A 21,397-nucleotide genomic window follows, 5' to 3' on the forward strand; every position below is an offset into this window, starting at 1 on the left:
TTTAGCATAACGGTTGGAACTCCAAATTCCCCACAATTAGTTCAACAACTAAATCAGTATTCACAGAAGTTGTCACTAATTATTAAATATGGATTGGCAACAATTTTTCATGGACAATAGTCCTCGATATCGTACATAATTGGAGCTAGAGTAAAGTTTTCTTTATGAAGGCACAGTGCTGATAAGTGACCAAAAGGTGGTGCACAAATCACAGCTGGTAACATGCAGGTGATCAAACACGGATTTTATGAAAGATTCTTAGATCTCTAGATAATACCTACCGTGTTAGGCTGCCATCCCTCAACATTAACACATCGATCGATGCACCACCAGAAATCATCTTCTGACTCTCCCTTCCAGGAGAACACAGGAACACCTAAAAAAATACATAACAGGAAACTATGAACCAACTCATGAATATTAGTAACAGAGCAACTCATGTGCATAGGCATGACTTATGCACACTGAATGTTCAAGTTCCAATTCTCTCAAGGTGACAAAAGGCCATAATTATTTCAGGATGAAGGATGTGAGCTCATAATGTGAAGAAGCCAATGGTCTACTACATTAAACTGTTTTCCTTTAGTCAGTCATCTCATTTCTTCACATTATCAACTCTAATACTAACGTGCGAGTGTTGGAAGAGTATGTGACAATTCCCTAATGCAATAATGAGACCATTTACCAATAACTTCTTTTTTAAATTATGCTTATTGAAAAGGCAGCAAGAACAAGTTTCATAATGTACATGGAGAAGTTCAAATGGCTGTATGATCTTTATTCCAAAACCGGGAAAAATGAAGTGAAATGGTTCAGCTTGACATATAAGCTGGGATGATTTCCAAAACCAGACTGGCACGTGACCAATACAAACCACGTAACCTCTTCTAAGGAAGAATAAAGGCATATACCAACCAGTATAGCTTATGCAATCTTCTGAACTGCAACATGTTAGAGCCTCTAAAAGGTCACTAGGGAGCCATGTGTTTGAAACAGCATCTACAATGGGTGGATTTAAGTAAAACTTTTCTAGATCTTTCAAGAACGTAAGTAGATTCTCAGTACATTCATGGGAAACACTTGCCATGTCTGAATTGCTGAGAGCCAAATGGACAAGGTAAAGAAAATCAAATTTTCATCTCTCTTAGAAGGCTATCAATTTGTACCATAATGGTCTTCAACATTAATCCTAATTAATAACTATGAAGGGGCTCAAAAAGGGCACCAATCAAAAACATTAACAAAACTGAGAAACAGATGACCTCAGAGAAGCGAGCCTTCAAGGGATCCACGTTCTGCTCCATTCACCAAGCTACAAATCTATTCCACCTTCCAGGGTAAACTGCCTTGATGAAGGGACAACAGGGGCATAGCATCACGCTAACCCCTGTGGCAGCTAAAGAGCTCTTGCGCCCCTGCTCAATCTACTGGGATGAAGGTGGCGTACTTGGAGGTTGGGGTGTAGAATCTGCCCCACCCTACCCCCTTGCCCAACTGGGAGACAAGGTCTCCCCTGAGAGGGACACACAGAGTAGGGCGCACAGGGGGCAGTGCAGAAGGTCTTTGCAGCACACCCTTCCTGGTCAATACTGGTTCATTAGAATGACTTGGGTCCAGCCCTGGTGAATCTTCTTCAGAAACTGAGGAATCAAGGGAGTGGTAGAAAATGTGCAGTAAAGTGGAAAGTTTCACCTAAACACACCTCCCCACCCTACCCATGGAATACCTTGTAGTAGATACAGGAGGGGATAGAACTGTAGACAATGGCCTTTTTTCAAATGACAAAGAGGTCCTCTTGAGGGGTGCCCCATAGAGCAAATATGTTCTGTAATATCTATTGATGGAGATGCTACTCATGGTCAAGCAGGATAACGATGACTCAGGCTGTAGGCTCTGCTATTCAGAAACTGAGCCAGCTGACTGGCAATCAGCCAGATCCCAACCTGGTGCACCCACACCCAGAGTCCCAGCACTCAACAGGGGAGCTCCAGTCATCTCTACTTGTAAATGTACTACACTGTGGCCGTTTTGCTCGTCAAGATCTGAACTACCGGAAGAGAGGACGGCCTTGAGTGCCAATCGAATCATCTTCAGTCTGAAGAGGTTGATATGCAGAGTCTGCTTCTCTGGAGACCAGAAGCCTCTGATCTCTATTTCCTCTAGAGGAGTAGCCCACCCCACGGGTAGTGAAGAATTGAAAGCCACTCGCTGGGACAGATGCTTCTCCACCGACCACCAAATTAGATCCACTGCAGTGTGCCAGGAGATCATGAAAGGAAACCGTAATGACAACTGCCAGGTCCCTCCCGTGCTTGAATCACTACCTGCAGAGGCACCACTGGAAAGCCCTGATGTGCCAGTATGCGTGACCAGGAAGATGCTGAAAGCCAGCAGACCTATCAGTCAGAGGACAAGCGGGACTGGAATCCAAGCTCCTTCCTGAAACAACTGAAGCATATCCCGAAAGTCTTGGATCCTCTGGAGAAGAAGACAAGTTCATAGCGAGGTCAGATCCAGTACTGCCTCTCCCCCTGCCCCCCGAAGAAAAGGAGGCTCTGAAAAGGGTCTAGGTGGGCCTTGGACACATTAATGGAAAAGCCCAAGGCAAACAGCAGGGATTCTGTTTACTGCAAAGGGTACAGCACCATCTGAGACAAACCAGCTTTGAGCAGCCAATTGTCCCAGTATGGGAATACAGATAACCCTGCTCTTTTGAGATCGGCCAGGACCATTGGCATCACCCTTCTGAACGTTTGAGTTGCTGAGATCAGTCCAAAGTAACCCGAGTCTATTACGAAGGGCAGGGACTTTCTGTAAGACTGCAGGATTGTATGTGGAAATACGCATCTGGCAAGTCGAGGGACACTAACTGCTCGAAGGGTAAAGTACATTGTGTCTACATTCTGAAGGTCCCACTGATCCAAAGTTATGGCCTTCCAAGCTTTTAAAAAGATAGCCATTATCCCATTGGGCTGCACATGCTCCTTCTGGGGGACGCTAAAGCAGATTTTCTTGCAGGGATGAAGAAGAGTAGGAGGAGGAACGCATTCCTTTATCTCGGTCCTCGTACTGGCCTACAAGGGTTTTTTGCTGCTACGGAAAGGGCTGAGAAGGTTCATATTGATGGAACTGAAAATCTTTAAAGATGGCTTGAAATTTCCTTAACTGCCTGTGGTCTCTCACAGTGACTGTAGGCTAAATGATTAAAGAGTAGCTCTTGCAGTTTTAAACCTCCCAAAGGGTGCGTCTGCTTTGTCTCTGAAGATACAGCCTCCATCGAAGGAAATGTAAATCAACATCTCCCCAAGAGGCAGGTCGCATTAAGAAAGAAAACCCTTTTTGAGCCATGGTCTCTAACAAATTTGATACCTTATCAGGAAGGTGGGTAGAAAGACCCCCAGATTTTGATTGGTATTGGAGGCACTCCAGTAAATGGTGCAGTAAAGGGGCTGGGGACAATATAAACGTCAGGCAAAATATCCAGCCCACTGAATCTTTGCAGTGCCAAGAAATCTGCTGTAATGGAGGGTGGAGGTGGCAGCAGACTTATTTTACTTCCATCAACTGTGTCATAGTGTGGCCACCCCTCTGGCAACCGCAAGGGGACTGAATCATATCTAAATAAGTTGAGAATGGTGTGCCAGAACTGATAGAAGAAGCTGCATGCTCCTGCCCGTATGTCTTCTACCCTCTACCCCTTTAGGCCACTCTCTTAAACTGAAGGGTTTTCACTCGTTTTGATGTTGGCTGGTCCTGAGCTGGCATCATTGACACCACTGAACTGTCAGCAACACAGGGGGTCTGTGTAAGTTCCAAATGGAAGAAGGGTGCACTCAGCCCAGTGGTTGCTGGGGAGGCTTGGTGCAACTTCAGGCAGAGCCCTGAACAGTCCAGTTGGGTCTAAAGGCACACCAGAGATGATAGTTGAAAAGTACATTTCTATCAAGGTCTGGAGAAGCAGGGCTGGATACACCTACAATTCAGGTAATTCAGGCTAACTCTGCAGCAGTTGGGCTAGGAAAGGCCTTAGAACAAGGGCCAACAACACTAGTGGAGGCAGAGCAGAAGTTCATGGATGACTGTTAAAGGAGTAGCGTGGTGAAGTGACTTATCAACATCGGGGCATATCCCATCCGTGCTTCATCTTGTTGCGTTTCCTTGTTTTCTCTAGAGGAATTGGAATAAGCTGAGGAATGAGAGGTGGACTGAGACCTAGAGCTGAACAACACTAAGCCACACTGTTAGGGCAGCCCCCTGAGAGTTTTGGCCTAGTGCTCCTTAGCAGCCTTAGGGTTCATGTTGTGACATTGCTCAAAGGAGCTTGAATACTGCCTTGATCAAAGGCACCACAAGCAGCAACAAAGATGAACATTTTTTGGGGGTGATATCCCAGAAGCACTGCACTGCACAGAAATATCACAGAAAAACTCACTGACTGTGACAAAAACCAAGAAGAGATGCTCATGATCCACATCAGAAGGTATGGAAACTGCTTCATCGTGCGGAGAATGTTGGGGGGGATTGGGGCACTTTACTGCTCCAGGGGCATCACAGTGTCATTGTTTCCAGTGGTGTGATAGAGCAAGTAGCCCTAACCAGCACGGAGAGCTGTGTCAGAAGATTTGGTATTCAGTCTAGGGCCTGGGGATATTTACCAGGTTAGGAATCTGCAGGTAGACATAGCCACCGAATTGTTTATTTTGTTGAAATCAAAAAACCGTGGCAAGTCCCAAATTATATGTTACATGCTATAGTATTGATAAGTCCTGGATATGGTCAAAGGTCTATTACATACCACTGACTCCTTATTTACAAGTCTCATGCCACTCAGATTTTTAAGTAATGTGAGGTACAATGCAGACAGCTATGTGCTTTCTGTTAAGCCTGAAAACCACATAATATATGAATAGCGTAGATTTCATTGTACGGAATATGGCACTGGATTATCATTTTCCTGCTTTTCTTATAGAGTTTGTGAGGTTTTATATGTGAAAGAAAATGTACAAACGTATAACAAGGAATTTTACACTTGAACATGGCCTTTATTGGTATATACTTCTAGTTTGGCTACTCTACAAAGAACAACAAGTAAAAAGAAAAGAGCACAGGTAGCAGAAGAAATCATGCTGACAGAATGGGGAGGTTAAAAGTCTAATGAAGCCCAATTAAATTGAATTAAAATGATCATTATGCATTAATGTAACCCCTTTTAGTCCTCTGAAATATAACACAAAGCTTGAAGGTTAAAACAAGATAAATCCCCTACCACTTTCGGCCAGGGCTGCAGCCACCTCGTTCAGTGTGGAGTAAATGTTACAGGCAGCCCATCTGCACTGAGCTCCAAGTGCCCCAAGAGTCTCAATCAGCACCTAGAGAAAGAAAAATGTTTTGAGGAACACCTACTGGTGAGCATCCTTTATCTGCAGGAGATGTGGCCAACCCTGTGATCCAAGCTTCACACAAAGCATTTATTCCAGATTGACTATGGTTTTCCCAACTATGTGACGGGAATTCAGTAGTCAAAAATCAATACAGAAGTATTTTCATATCATTGAGGAAACAAGTAACATATTACAGTACTCATTCCTAGCTAGGATTGCCTCATTATATTCAACATTACAATATTTTTCAAATGTATAGTTTCACTAGTTTGTGCACTAAAGAGAAGCCCTGTTCAGATTTTGAAAGGAGAAACTTAAAATCTCTTCCAAATTCAAAAGTTGCAAAAATATTTTTTTGCTTTGACTGGTACCACTAACCCAATTCTTATGAGAATGTGTGCACACACAAATTAAATCACTTACTTGCAATCCTGGCTCTGCCTTGTAGATTTCAATCTGCTGGAACACGTAACTAACCATCTTGCGGAGGAAGTCAATGATGTCTAGGATGCTGTTAGAAATTGAGTCCCTCGTTGGGAGTCGCTTTACACCCTGTTCAAGTAGGGACCCTCACTCTAGTCAGGGTAAGGGAGATACACAGCTCAGGTAACCCCTGCTCATCCCCTTCGTAGCTTGGCACAAGCAGTCAGGCTTACCTCAGAGGCAATGTGTAGAGTATTTGTACAAACACACAAAGTAACAGTGAAAACACAACAAAAACACTAAACACCAACTTAGCAAAATAGCCAATATTTATCTGAGTAAAACAAGACCAAAACTACACAAATTCAGCATACAAAAGCGAAGATATGAATTTTCAAAGATTACACTTCAATATAGTGCTTAGAAACCCAATAGCTCAAATATGGGATATTGCAAAATCGTTGACAAAGTTGTTTCCAACAATCTGATACCACTCACGAGTAAGGCGGCGCCGGTCACGGAGTTGCTCGAACCCCCAGGTACAGTACCTTTGGTAAACGAGAAAAGAAGCCGGTGCATGGAGTCAGGGAGGTGAGGCGTTGCTGGATCTGGTGCGGAGTTGATTCCTTACTGCAGAGCAGGGGAGGTGATGCGGCATCGGTGCAAGGCGTCGGTTCCTAATGATCCAGTGGGTTCGATGAATCTGGCAGGTCAAGACGCATTGGGCGACCTCACGGGGTTGTGGTCACGCGACGGGCTACAGGTGCCGCGGCAGAGTCGGTGTCACGGACGTCAGTGACACGGCACTCAGGACTCACGAAGACACAAGACGTCAGCGGGGCTGCAGCGGCATCAGGCCTGCGATGTCAGTGAGGGTCGTCGCACTCCAGCAGGGACCACGGCTTCATGTTGCAGGCATCGGCATGGAGTTGTGAAGTGGCGCCGGTTTTGGCGTCGTCCGGGGTCGGTGTGCCTGGATCTTCTTGTTTCTCACAGAACTCACTTCCAAGAGCTCAGGAACAGGATTGGCACCACTTGGCAAGTCAGGGTCCTCAGCAGGAGTACCCAGGTGCTGGCAGGTGAAGTCTTTGATGTCCCTGAGTCTTATTAACAGGAAGCAAGCTTAGTCCAAGCCCTTGGAGAAACTTAACAAGCAGGATTTCAGAAAGCAAAGTCCAGCCCTTTCCCTCTTAAGGCAGAAGCAGCAGGCCAACAGAGCAAAGCAACAAGCATAGTGGCAGATCCTCCTCAATCATCAAGCTTTTCTCCTTGGGAGAGGTTCCTCTTGATCCAGAAGTGTTCTACAATTCTGGGGTTTTGGGTCCACTACTCATTTCTGCCTTTGAAGTAGGCAAACTTCAAAGGAAAATCTCTGTTAACAAGATCCTGCCTTGCCCAGGCCTGGTCCCAGACAGTCCAGGGGGTCAGAGCCTGCATTTTGTGAGGGCGGTGTGTCAGCTTCTCCCGCCCCACTCTAGTACAGGAGACTCATCAGGATATGCAGGACACTCATCAGCTCCTTTTGTGTCACTGTCTAGAAGGAACTCACAAACAGCCCAACTGTCAGGCAGAGGCACGGAATGGTTACACAAGAAAATGCCCACTTTCTAAAAACCAACTCTACCAAAAGATGTATTTAAATTGTGAGTTCAGAGACCTCAAACTCCATATCTCCATCTGCTGCTCCCAATGGGAAACTACACTTGAAAGATATTTAAAGGCAGTTCCCATGTTAACCTATGGGAGCGTTAGCCCCTGCAATAGTGAAACACGAATTTGGCAGTAGTTCACTATCAGGGCATGTGAAACACACCAGTACATGTCCTACCTTTTAAATACACTGCACCCTGCCCATAGGGCTACCTAGGGCCTAGTTTAGGGGTGACTTAAATGTAGTAAAAGGGAAGGTAATGATAATTTAAACTTAAGACAGAAGACTGAGTGTACCAGGAAGTAATATATGCATGTGTGCTAGTTACAAAAGATGAGCGATCTGCAAATTGTTCACCATAGTTTGAAGGGTGCAGGTAGTGGGTTTTTTAGCACCTTCAGACTGGTATTTTTTGACAACTGTTGCATAGTGTGTACGCTGTTCTTAGTAGATGTTTTTAGTACTCTGTGGTGCATTTCGCATCAGATTTTCACTGTCTGCAAAGAATATGATACAGATTAATCTCTTTATAAAGAAAAAAAACTGTTTACAGTACCTACTTTTCGGCTCATATCAACTTAATTCCTCAATGTAGGTTCAGAGAGTGTCAGGGTCTGATACAGATAAAAGATGTCCATAGTAGGGTATTTGAAGTGTCATTAACTATGTAGTCTTTCTGTCAACAACTGTAGAAATTTAGAACACTGTAGTCTGTGTGTGTTACTTGTATATTTGTGGTAGATTGTTAATTTTATCTATGATACCTGTAAAGTGTATGCTCTAGGCTCCATGTTGCATATAATGCTTTTTTTCAACATCCAAGTGAGTTGTATCTGTGGTGGTAGAAATAATGGGTGATTTTCTTCTGAGCTACTCTGTACTTACTGTCATCCTAATTTATAGAGCAAAATGTGAAAGTGAAGTTGATGATGTCATCAGTGATGTCACCAGTTAGGTCAATGATGTCAGATGTCATAATATATGTCATAGAACATGTCAAGTGTGATGTTATATGTGAGGTCGTAAGCAGTGCATAGCGGGGGCTTAAGTTAAATTTAGTGTTGCTAACTAGAACTGCTGAATGTGTTTTTTATTTTTTTTTAGTTAAAAAATGTTATATGTCATAAAACCTTTTTTAGCTGAAGCTAAAATGTTCAGCAGTCAATGTAGTACATAATAGCTCTCCAGGCATACAGCGTGTGTTAGGAACACACTTTGGCACTCTCAGCACTTCTGCTGACGGCAACGAAACAGGGGTTAATGAGAGAAGAAGAAAGTCTATGTTGCAAGAGTGTTCTGGCTATTCGTCTAGCTGTCAATTTTCTGCTATGGACTAAAGGGATCCTTCCAGGGGAAAAGCATAGAGAGCTCATTAATACTTCTTCAGTACCCTTTCTTTCCACAGATTGAAAATTAGCAACAACTTAAGTGACCAATTTCATCAGCACAAGACATTAATACGTCCTTTTGTACCGTTACAGCTTACTTTAGTGATAACTCCTTTCATCATGTGTCATACCTCAATTACATCTAGAAGTCAACATTGCCAGACAAAATAGAATGGGCACAGTCACAGAGCAAGGTGTCTTAACTCCGAAAATAGCCCAACTGCTCTGCTTACGTACTGAATTTTGAGATATATGCAAAGACCATCAGCAAACGTCAGCCACTGCAGAGTACTGAAGCTGAAATGTGGCAGGTGCAAAGTGGGGCTATGTCTCTTCCAAATGTAAGTAACTCACTTGCAGCCAATAAAGAAGGGAAACAATGTGCATGCACTGATTCAAAGACCAGTAGACAAAACCAGAAAAACTATGTCCATTCACTTGGAAAATGCTATTTTTTGTGAGGCTTGGGGGGGGGAGGTGGGGGGGGGGGGGGGGAATAAAAAAAAAAAAACACACATCAGAACATATCAAAACCCCCACAAAAGAAAACTTTTTGTGGGAAGATCCTTTCACTACTGAGAGTTGAATGATGAAAGGACAAGAGAATGATGAAAAATATAAGAGAACATCCTAATTTTGAAAAGATAAATATATGTTTAAAAAACAAATAAGGCCTCATGGACCAACACCATCCTAGCTACTCTATGGCTTGAAGTAACTTATACTCATGGGTTCTTGGAAGCACACCAATACCATTCATTAAGAATAATCCATACGTATTTTAACAGAATAAATAAACTTACTGCAGTCTGGGCTGTAATGTGAGTGCACCCCACAATCTTTGCTCCAGCCAATGGCTTTTCTCCTTGAGCCCGCTTCCGCAGAGCCATGAGGGCAGGCATTTCTGCAAAGGAAAAACTTTAGAAGTAAGAATTTACAGTTTGGAAAAGCCAACGGGGACTGAATAATTAAACATTGACAGGCTGCAACTGTATTTCCTCAGGACACAGCTGTCAATCAAGAATCTTCCACCCTCCAAACAATCTTTCCATTAAGCACTTTCTTCAAAAGCTCCTGTTTTAGGCACTAATGGGAATCAAATGGAAGAAAAAAAAAAACATACCAGTCTTCTTTTCTTTACGAAATCACAGCTATAACATTTTGAAGGTAAATGTGACTATCTTCTTCAGGGCCCCAGTCAAAACGTCACCAAAATAATAAAAGTAGTACCAACAAAGGTGGTGGTACTTAGGGAAACAGTATTCTTAAAAGACAAATGTAGCACTGTTCTGCCACACACTATACTTTTAAAGTTAGTTTAACAATCAGTAGCAGCTTCCAAATGACTGTGCTCAAAAGGCAAAACATTTTGCAATTCTAACTTTGTCCACAATTTAAACATGCAAACACCCAGCACTGATGCATTTTAATTAATCTTTCACCTCACATGGGCAGCACTAGTTCCTGAATATGGGAAAGGAGTTTCAGTGATAAATATTTCAGAATGTCCACACATAGCTGTTATTAAAGATAGGCTTCTTTCTCCAACAAGATGCTCTTCACAGACTAAGCTTAAAAACGGAACGCATGCCCTTATGCGTGCTAGAAAGGAGGGATGTAAAGGGGAAACTTTTTTTTAACCAATTTTACGGAGTTTCATCGTAATGAGGAGCATACAGGAGTTCCAATAGCATTATGGTAACACACATGTACAAAAAAAAAAAAAAAAAACGTTTATGTACTTATCTCTACTGCTAGGATTACAGAACCGTAATACCAACAGGGGGCATTCAATTCAAATCGTACAACCAAACATTAGTAAACGTGTATTAACTAGTCATGCTGTAATATCACCCTAGGCATAACTCCTGCATTAGGCATGTGTCAAGACGATTGCTAATCTCCTGTCGAATTGCAGCATGTTACTGAACACATCACAGAGACAATGCAGCTAGCGGTGGAACTCTTTGCCTATTGAGAAACGTCACCGTAAGTGCATGGAGGTGGGGGCTGTAGTTTACATTGGTGGAGAGAAATAGCAAGCCCAGTTTTTCAGGGATCCAAGTATGGTGGTCAGCGTGTACCCATGTCTAACTGACTAGTTGTTCTTTGGATGTGTAAAGGGCCTGCAATAGTGTTCCACATTCACCTGCTATGGGAGTAAGCGTAGGCCATGAACCTCCTCGCTCTGCAGTGCCCTACTTTAGCGTTGTCGCATCTAAATGCCTAATTCCAATTCATGGCAGTAAGTCTGCAAGCCTTTAGTAATGCCAAGTCAATTAAACAATTCTTAGCTATTGCAACTGATGAGCATTTGAATAATCCTAATAACGAGCTCTCTGCTGTGCACAGGGTTGGATGACCAGTCACATCCGTCACTGCTTCCGAGACAACGTTCCAGAATCCAGTGGCTGCTGGACAGCGCCAAAACATGTGTATCATGTCTGCTTTGGTTTGGTGGCAATGTGGGCAATCCGTGGCAGTGCCAAACATCTGGTGCAGCGTTTTAGGACTGAGATAGACGCTGTGTAGAATGCTATGCTGTATGCGCTGAAATTTGGCATTTCTAGACAGATTTCTGGGGTATAAGAGTGTTCTGTTCCACTCTTTCTGCGTAAGATCTCGGTCTATGTCAGCTTCTCAAGTGGAGTGAACTGCTGCTAATGGGTCTCAAATAGTGCAGGTTTGGTCGTGGAATCCACGTAAAGAGCCTGCGACCGCCGCCCATAATATACAGAGCAAGTACAAGTGGATGTTGGTCGGGTTCTGTGTCCGTAACATGCCACAGCCTACACAGTTCCACCACTAGGCAGCCATGGGCTAGAAAATGATCTCCCGGTAATCCTTTCTCAGACTGTAAACTACTGTAATCCATGAGAACTCCTTTCTGAATCAAGGTCCCTATGGCGTCTACTCCTGCTTCCTCCCAGGTTGCCATCCCGCCTCTCCCCATTATGTCAGTGAAGGGGATAATGGAGCATATGGATATCTCAGGAGAGTATGGAGGAACTTGCATCATTAAACTGAGGCAGCGGTGGAAACTGGTGTATGCGACCTTCAGCAGTCTATTGGCGTCCCGTGTAAATCGTGCGCAGGGAAGAAAAGTTTGGCGAACCATACTCCGTGCCAGTTCGGTGATGGGCAGTCCTAATTCCTCAGGAAGGCATCCAGCAAGCAGGCCACTGTAATTGTGTCACTAAATAATAGTCCTCAAAATTAGGGGCTTCTAAGACACCTTTATCTACAGGTAGCTGTAGGTTGGACAGCACCACCTGCCATCACACCGTATTCCATATAAAGTTACCCAGGGCGGAATGTAACGTGTGAAATGTGGATGTGGGGATGTGTACCAGGAGATTATGGAAGTAGAACAATAGATGAGGGAGCATCACCATTTTTGATAGGGTCACGCTACCTGTACCGTAAGCGGCACCGCACTCCAAAAAGCCACCTTGGGGTGTAATGATGTGATGGCTTTAGTGAGGTTACCGTCTATCAGATCTTGTGTCTCACTGTATATGTGTATCCCTAAGTATCTAAATGTGCGCGACTCCCAACGTCAATGTTGTTGGTCCACTATGAACGGCTGTGGAGGACATAGTGGGTTAAGGGGATACAAGCCCAATTTACTCTTAAACTGGATCTCAGAAGATTTGTAATATGCTCTGAATGTTGGCTATATCCTCTTCAATGTCCCGGATGTATATCAGAACATCTTCTGCATATAACTAAACAACATGCATCTCTCCGTTCAGCGGGATCCCTTAATTTTAGCTGCTGTGGCAGAGCTGCTGTGCAAGTGGCTCCATTGCCAGGGCAAAAAGCAACAGAGACAGTTAACTTTGTTGCGTGCCCCTGTTTACTGGAAAGGGTTGTGATATACAGTGGACGATTTTAACCATGGTAATAGGTTCTAAATACAGTAATCGGAAAGGCCTATGCAGTCTGCGTGCAATACCCATCTTAGTAACAAGCACAAATAATCCTAGTCTACAGTATCAAAGGCTTTCTCCAAGTCCAGCACCACATAAGTATGGCCACTGAATCAGAGCGAGCTCAGTCACCTTATGTAGGTGGCAAATACTAAGGGTGGTAGACCGTCAAAGTATGAAACCGTTTTAATCATTATGGACCGCACACAGCATAAGTTCATATAAACTACCTGCTATGACTTTACTCCGAATTTTGTAGTCTGACACCAGCATACATTGAGGGCAATATGAGGTTAATTCTAGGGGGTCTGTGCCAGGTTTGGGGAGGGACACCAACAAGGATTTTCTGAATGAGGGCAGTAGGTGGCCCTCAGTTAGAGCAGACTGATATAGTTCCAGCAGTTTGGGGCCAGCAGAGACTCGTATGCCTTATAGAACTCAACTGGGAGCCCATCGAGACCCAGGGTCTTCTGCCTGGTGGTGCTGAATATTGCTGTGTGTATCCCATGTAGTTCAACATGTGTGTTTTCCTCCCTATCCCCAGAGTCTAGTGAAGGTAGATCAGTCTCTTTCAGATAGTCATGGGTGGTCTGCAGGCAATTCTCAGATGGCGGGTTGTAGAGAGAATGACAGTGATCACTGAACGAGCAGTGTATGTCGTCTTGAGTAGCAGCTATTTGTGTGGGGGACAGATGAGCTGTGGTGATGGGCAACTGAGGTTGGGCACTACGTAGGAGCCAAGCTAATAGACGACCTGCCTTATCCTCCTCTGCATGTATTTTCACCTGATATGCCCTGAAATCTAGGCAGCGTAGTTACTCTATAAGCGGCAAGTGTCTGTTCAGAGCTTCTGTTAGGTCAGCCAAACATGTGCCACCCGCATGGGCCGCCCTCTCCAACGCTCCCAAGGTCTGTTCAATGTGTAGTAGGTCTTTCTGTAGGCTTACTCTGGCTCCCATCATTTTCTGAATGCAGTGTCCTCCGAGTACTACTTTCAGCGTCTCCCAGTCTATGGGTATGGAGGAGGCTGTGAACCAGCTTTCCACTATCTAGTGTGAGAGTGTTTCCCTAGTGGTGTCACAAAAGGTTTGGTCTTCAAGAAGCGTGGGCTGCAGATGCCAAGAAGGGACTGGGGGAGGGAGGTGGGGGAGGGTCGCGGCGCTTCCCACTCGAGCTTTGTCTGTAAGGGCTATGATTGGAAAAGGATTTTCCCAGGTATTCCGTACCCAACACCTGCAGTCTTGTAGTTGAGTCATAGTGTACTTGGTCTATACTCACGTGCAACTCATGGGGCGAATAATAGGAGTATTTACAGACATTTGGATGGAGCCATCGCCAGCAGTCGATTGATGACCAATGCGCAACCCATTGGGACACGTATGTAGCAGCCGTTACCACCAGGGTGGTTGGTAGTTGGGTATGGGAGCAGTCTAAGTTGATATCCAGCACGCAAATGATGTCCCCTCCAATTATCCACGCTATGTGGGCCCACTGTCTGAGAATCTGAGCGGTGGGCCAGAAAGGTTGATTGTGCTGTGTTAGGTGCGAATATACTCCCCAATGGAATAGGTCTGCCGTCAAATTGCCCCTCCACAAGTACATAGCAGCCCTCATGATCGATCTCTACTGACACATGGCGAAAGGGGACTCCAGGTCTAACCTATGAGAATGCCCCTGATGAAGCCCAAGTAAGTAGTGCAGTATCATTGATCTCTCCAGTATTCCTGTAACCTAGAGTACGCCCCACCCACAATATGCGTCTCCTGAAGCAGCGCCATCTGTGAACCCCTCCTTTTAATGTATTGTAGTACGGCATGTCGCTTGCGTGCTGCACCCATTCCTTGGACATTCCATGTCAATGTGTTAACTCTTACCATTAATTGGTAAAGGCACAAGGCAAATGAAGTCTAGCTGTGATATGCATAATCAGTCCCGCATACCAATTCCTGCATGGAGCATTTTGGAAGAAAACTAAGCAGTACCCTGTGCATGACTTCACAAACTGCAAAAACAAAACCCTCAACTCCCTTCCCAGGACCACCCCAAAGAGGGAGGTCGCTGAAACAATGAACAAACAGTCCCATACATTGGGTTTTCCTAACACTACGTAGGATAGTATGTAGAATGCCAGGAGTAGGGCGGGGGTGAGGCCGAACAGTCCGCTTAATTACAGCTTGTGTAAGGTCTGGGCTGGCATCATGGCTTGTTGATAGTATACTGGCGTGGAATACTCATGTCTTCACAGTGTCTATCAGGAGCAAAGCAATGATGTAAACAGTGTCAACAAACCAACTCTGGGCTCTCTTTCCTCTGCAGGTGCCTTCCAGTTAAAGGTCACAGTCAGTCTGTCACATCTAGCTGTCTGAGGTGTTACCTCAGGAAGTAACGTTGAGGACTTGCTGCTTGTGGAATGAACAGGCTCTGTGTCTGAGGTTCTAAGCTCTCGACTCTCTGGAGAGGGGTGGGTGTGGAGGGGGGGTGGGGGATTGGTTCTTCAGTGCATCCACACTGTACTTACAGTGGACAAGGCCTATGTCTGCTCTTCTCTTGCCCTTTCCAGGGTCAGGGTCCCCTGCCCGAGGCGACCAGGGTCCATCGGGTCGCATGTCTAGAACGCTTCTTACGTTGTGCCGGGTGTGATGGCTGAAACACTGAGGATGGAGCAGAGGATTCATAATGCCATTGCTCTACCCAGTCACATGCATCTACTAGTTCTGTGAAGTAGCTCCTTCCACCTACCATTACTTTAAGTTAGCTGGGAAAAGCAATAAATAAGACAGACTAGCCTGTTGTAGTTGTCGCTTGACCGCTCCAGTTGGTGGTCACTGCGACAGAACACAGTGGGCGCACCTTACTATGAAGTGTGGGAATAGTTTGCCCAGGGCCACAGTCTGCACCAGCCATTTCTCAAAAAAGGCAACTGGGTCCTCTCCTTCACTTCCTTCTGGAAAGCTCACTATGTGTAAATTGTTGCAGCAGGACCAACTTTCGGAGTTTTATGCACTAGCCTCCATCTCTTGAACCTTAGCAGTGAGTGAATTTGACATGCCAAGTCGGTTACCAATGGCTGTAGCTCTTTAATCATGCTGCATGATCAGTCACACAGTGTGGCAATGAGGGTATTGAAGCATTCACAATCAGGACGCCCTTCAAGTTCTGGTTCACTAATATGATTGTCACAAGATGCCCCTGTGCCTGTGTCACATTCAGCCTCTTGTATAGACAGGCAAAATGCTGTGGGCATTAGGTGGCCAGTGATGAGGCACTCTCGGGGTCTGCTGGGCACAGGAGTAGTTTGGGCTGCGTTAACTAGTCCTCCATCAGAGCCTGTCTTGATCTTGTTGTATGTGGAGTAGGGCAGCCTCCGTGGAACAAAGCTCACTCATACAAACTGTCCCGAAAGCACACAAAATTTCGTTTTTATTTTAACATCTTTTTATTGAAGTTTGAGACACACATGACAGTTAATTTGCGAACAAAGGACATAGTAGGTGGGACATGTTGACAACAGATAGCACTGGCGCATTAGGCATAGTGAGCCTTGGCAGCATAGTCCTAGTAGGTCAGTGCAATCACCTGTCAGAAACCCAGCTGCGCAGTAACAGAAAAAAAGCGGTTTGAAATGGGGTATCTGGTTGGCTAGGATATGGACCTAAGCCAGGCAGAACCCACCCACTTTAGTCAGAGCAAGGGAGTTAAACATCCAAGATAACTCCTGCTCACCCCCCCTTGGTAGTTTGGCACGAGCAGTCAGGCCTATCCCAGAGGCAATGTGTAAAGACAACACACGTGACACACTATCCCCACCATAAAGGAAACACAACACCAAGTTACATAAAAATACACTGTACTGTGCACAACATTTTTATTAGACCAAACACAACATGTCAGTAATACCCTGCTACCCAAGCAGTTCTCAGAACATTACACAATACCTTTACCCTGCAGAAATCAGCAGTAGACAGGAAACTATTACTATAAAATGCACTTGTCACAAAAGTATCATAAATGCCCACACCAGGCACACTGGAAAACATATGGCAATTCATGAAAACTTATTAGCAAAGAATGTCCATAAAAGGAACATTAGCCAACCTTAGGCAAGTCATAGCACATCAAACATAATGCCCCTATCATGAACAGCATAAACCACATGGCAAGTCAATTAAACATCATAATGCCAAAAATCAGCATGTTACCAATAATGGTACCTGTCATTGTATAGTGAAGGCACCTCTAGTGCCACGATGGGGAAGACAAGGGTCCCCCCACCCCCCGATTCTCCTCTGAGCTAGGTGGGGGCTGCACTGGTGATTGGGGGAAAATCCCCTGTACTTATACTCAGTTTCGCAAAGGTTTACCAAAGAAGGGGAACAACTGGTTCTGAGAGTACCCCCTCTCTCCTCCAGCATAAGTTCCAAACATCAGTTGGGGTAAACGAGCCCTTTGTGTGAGGCCCGGGCACAGCCTTTACAGATGCATGTGTGCCCCGCCTTCCCCTTCGCTCAGCCCAGTACGACCATTCAAAATGCAGATGCACCTCTCCAACACCTCCATACTCCCAGTCTGAAAAGTATGCACAAAGCCCAACTGTCACTCTGCCCGGACATGGATTGGTACAGCTGTGCAGTAAATCACCGTCTCCAATGTCACTGTTGTTTAAGAATAAGACTCTAGTACACTGGGAGCCAGTGGAACTCCAAGATAGTGAATGTTCCTTACCACTCCTGTTCAGTGCTCTTTATCTAAATCTGTCTTGGGTAAGTCTTTGTGCGGAAAGGCCCTTCCAGGCTTACTGAGGAGAAAGACGTAGCTGTCCCCCCTCAAACATGGACACTTCCTGGCACGAGACAGAAAACAAACTTCCAGAGTTCACCCTTCCCCTCATGACTGCAAGCTGTGCACTTCCAAATATTTAACAGCGACAAGCCTGACACCCCAGGCGGTGCAAGGTAACTGTAGTTTTTTGTCTATAGGAGGCGCCCCCAGGGCAGCATTTCTGGTGCTGCAAAACTATTACTTCTCAAACCCCTTCATAAAATACTTAGCAAATTTGTAACTTTCCCCAAAATAATTCAGAAATAGAGTTAGAATAGTACGTACACCTCCTGGAACACTAGGGACTATTTGAGGGGGAAGAGAGGCACAGTCCCCAACAATAATCTGTGGCTGGAGTTAGACCAATGAATTAAACCTTCCTGTGTTCACAACATCCACTGCTGCCCCAGGGTGTAAATCAAGGTAAGAAATAAAATGTACGCAGTGCCAGAATAGTATATGGCAGGATGGGTAAGGATGTAAGCGGCCAATGAAAGAAACGTCATGGATGGGTTGTGGCTGCAATTCAAATCTGAGTGCTCAACTTAAGTGGGCAGGGTGAAAGAGATTTGCCACTGTATAAATGTTTTCCTGTTGTAGTGGGAAGGCCACCTGCCTAGAGGGGTGTTGCAAGGCCTTGTTACTGGTATGGCATGTTTCTCCCTATGCAAGGCCCTGGGAGCCTTTTAGAGTCTATTTCTTTGTGGTACTAAAAACTGTGTGATGTGTGCTTCAATGTATGTAGGATCTGGCTTGTCGACTTCTGAGATACCTAGAGAAGGTTAGTAAGAAATCTAAAGGAAGCGCTGGACAATTCTTAAAGGTTGGAAATAACTGAATAAGGGGAAGAAGACGACATTAAGAGTGATCCAAAATAGATCTATATTTCAAAAGGAAAGAAGATACCCCTTTGTTATTTGAAATCGATCCACGCAGATTTGAAAAATATAGGAAGCATCCTCAAGCCACTGAACAGTCTGAAAAAGTCATGGAGTCTAATATGGCAGCCTTCTCTGGATGGATGAAAGCTGTGGAACAGACCTTGTCCACATAAGGCAAGACAATCTGGAAAAATTTTGCAGAGTCACGCAACTTCAGAAATTTAGTGGTGTAAACCATCAAGAGAACGGATGCAAGGTTGGAGGCTATGGACAATTTGGGAATAGTAATTCAATTACAAGTGCTAGGTCTCCCAGGATCAATTCTTTCAGAGAAACCAAGGGAACCAAGGAGGTGGTATTGGTATCCCTTTGTTATCTGTTTGCAGAAGTGCCTGGCCCATGAATTCAACTGGTCTACCCCCCTATTCGTCAGAGGTTCGATTCAGTGTGGTGAAGTTCAAGCAAAGTTCAAGGCTGTTCTGAAGAGTCATGAATGCAATGATGATGTAGTGTGAACTGGCATATCCAAGAAATAATTATATGAAGAGCACCTTTATTTACAATGATGTCTCTTCTGGAGATCAATAGTTGCTTCTCCACAGTTCTTGGAAGTGGGCTCCCCATCCATTCACGGAATTGCCAAGTCAGGAAGAACAGATCTGGTTGGTTTCGTAGTTGGTCTTTGAAGATATAAGTTTGTTCACCACCAAGTTAAAGGTTTTTTCAGTCAGTGTCACATGTGAGTCAGTCCTGCAACCTCAAATCTTATAGCTAATGTTAAAAGTCAGCACAGATTTATTACCAAGGCAAGTTAACAAGTTTAATTTACCACACACAATCTTTGCAGTTGGACACTATCAATTGTTTGCCTAGTTTCAAAAAGAAAGAAAAACATCTGCTAATTGTGTGCCTAGAAACAGGTACTGGTGTTTGGTGGTGGAATGCTGTCTTCAATCACGTTTAAACACATTTTTAAACATGTGCAGCACTAATTACCTTACTGTGTCAAATGGTTGGTACACTACTTGGAAAATCTTCTAGATCTAGTCAGAGGCTTATACCGTGAGGAATCCACAGGTAGCTAGTGTATCCACCAGAAAAGGCGCTACCGAAGGTAAGTAACTTGTTCTTCTGATGGATACAACTACCTGTGGATTCCTCACCTAAAGAATAGAGTCCTAAAGCAGTACTGCATTCAGAGGTGGGTGCCTGAATGGTCAAACCAAGAAATCCTGCAGCACGAACCGTGCAAAATGGCCATCCCTCCTAACTTCAGAGTCCAAACAATAATGCTTGGCAAAAGTGTGGAGGGATGCCCAAGTTGCGGCCTTGCAGATGTCAACCACAGGAACACCTCTAGCTAAGGCCGAAGAGGCCACCTTAGCCCTGGTGGAATGGGCTCTTATCCCAACAGAAGGATCCTCCTGTCAACTCTCTCGTCCTGTCGACGAAGAAGCTCAATGCTCTTCTTGGATCTAGTCGGTGTAGTCTCTCTTCCTCCTTTGATGGATGAGGTGGAGGATAGAAGGAGGAAAGTGTGATGGACTGTGCTACATGAAAGGGTGTAACAACCTTCTGTAAGAAAGCCGACTTGGTCCTTAACACCACCTTGTCCCTATAAAAGGAAGTGTATGGGGGTTCCACACTAAGAGCCTGAAGCTCACTCACCCTCCTAGCTGACATAATGGCAACCAGGAAAAATGTTTTTATAACTAAAAACCTTAAGGAACATGAATGCATTGGTTCAAACGGGGAACCCATCAGAAATGCTAACACTAAGTTCAAACTAAACATCGCATTTAGAAATGCGGAAGGGTCTGTACCCGGTGCCGGGAACACTGGATATTCCTGTGGAGTCGGCACCTGAGGTGACACCGGCATCGGTTCGGGCATCTCCATCTGCGCCAGAGAAAACTCCGGATCCTGATGAGGATCGACCTCATAGACAGACAGAGGAGATGTAGGAGAAATAGGAGTCGTCTGAGGCGGAGGTGTTACCGTCGGACTAACCTCCCATGTCTTACGGTGTCGAGCTGATGGCGACCTCGATCGGTTCTTACTCGACCGATGTCGTGATCCATGCCGCGCCGGGAGTCTCGATGACGTCTGTGCGACTTCGAAGATTTAGAGGAAGACGTACGATGGTAGGGTCTCTCCTTCTTTGATTTCGCCAAGAATAACTTGGCCTCAACCTCCTTGAGTGCTTTTGGATTAATACACTGGCATGAACCGCACTCCTCGACTTCATGGTCAGAACTCAAACACCACAAGCAATTCTCGTGTGGGTCTGTCACCGACATTCGGCCACCGCACTCCCTACAGGGTTTAAAACCCGATTTACGTGGCTGAGACATAGTAACACTCGGAGTAAAACAGTAGCACCCTAGAGCCTCGAAGAAATAACAGTTACTTGAAGGCACGGAAAAAAGGAACTGACGTCAGCATGCCGGCGAGGACCTCTTATTGCCTGGATGACGTCAGATGGCGTCACATGGGAGTCGGGCAATTGTGACGTCCTCGTTGACGTGCAGAGCTAGAAGAAAATTTCCTTTGGATGCGGGCGCATGGGGAAAATTCATTATGTGAGGAATCCACAGGTATTTGTAGCCATCAGAAGCACTGGGTTATCGAAAATGGCACCTTCAAAGTTCTGGAGAAGGTATGAGGTCTTGAAGAGTCATCACGCGCAATCTCGGTTTTGTTTTCAGAAATATGTTTAATTTCCTGAGGTCCAACATGGAATGTCGGCACCTATTTTATTTTGAGCCAGCGAGAATTTGTTGGAAAAAATATCTGTTGCTCTGTTCCACTGGCCTTTCCTTCCAGTTCAGTTTGCAGATGTTAGTGCTGCTCCTTTTTGGGAGGGTCTTCAGTGCTTTCCCGGTGAATTGTAGGAAGTGGCCACAGCAAACAATGTCCAACG

The 21,397-nt window shown here is 44.9% G+C and overlaps 1 protein-coding gene across 3 annotated transcripts in view; it reads right to left on the minus strand.

Moving 5' to 3' along the window:
* AHCYL2 (adenosylhomocysteinase like 2) overlaps positions 1-21,397 on the minus strand; it is a 407,107-nt gene that overhangs the window by 210,501 nt on the left and 175,209 nt on the right. For all 3 annotated transcript variants that reach the window (XM_069229350.1, XM_069229352.1, XM_069229351.1), the window contains exons 4-6: positions 9,647-9,747; positions 5,267-5,369; positions 282-376 (exon numbers count right to left, since the gene is read on the minus strand). In XM_069229350.1, the coding sequence (XP_069085451.1) occupies positions 282-376; positions 5,267-5,369; positions 9,647-9,747 (299 nt within the window). The remainder of the gene's footprint in view (positions 1-281; positions 377-5,266; positions 5,370-9,646; positions 9,748-21,397) is intronic.

Source organism: Pleurodeles waltl, chromosome 4_1, assembly GCF_031143425.1.
Source record: "Pleurodeles waltl isolate 20211129_DDA chromosome 4_1, aPleWal1.hap1.20221129, whole genome shotgun sequence".
NCBI lineage: Eukaryota > Metazoa > Chordata > Amphibia > Caudata > Salamandridae > Pleurodeles > Pleurodeles waltl.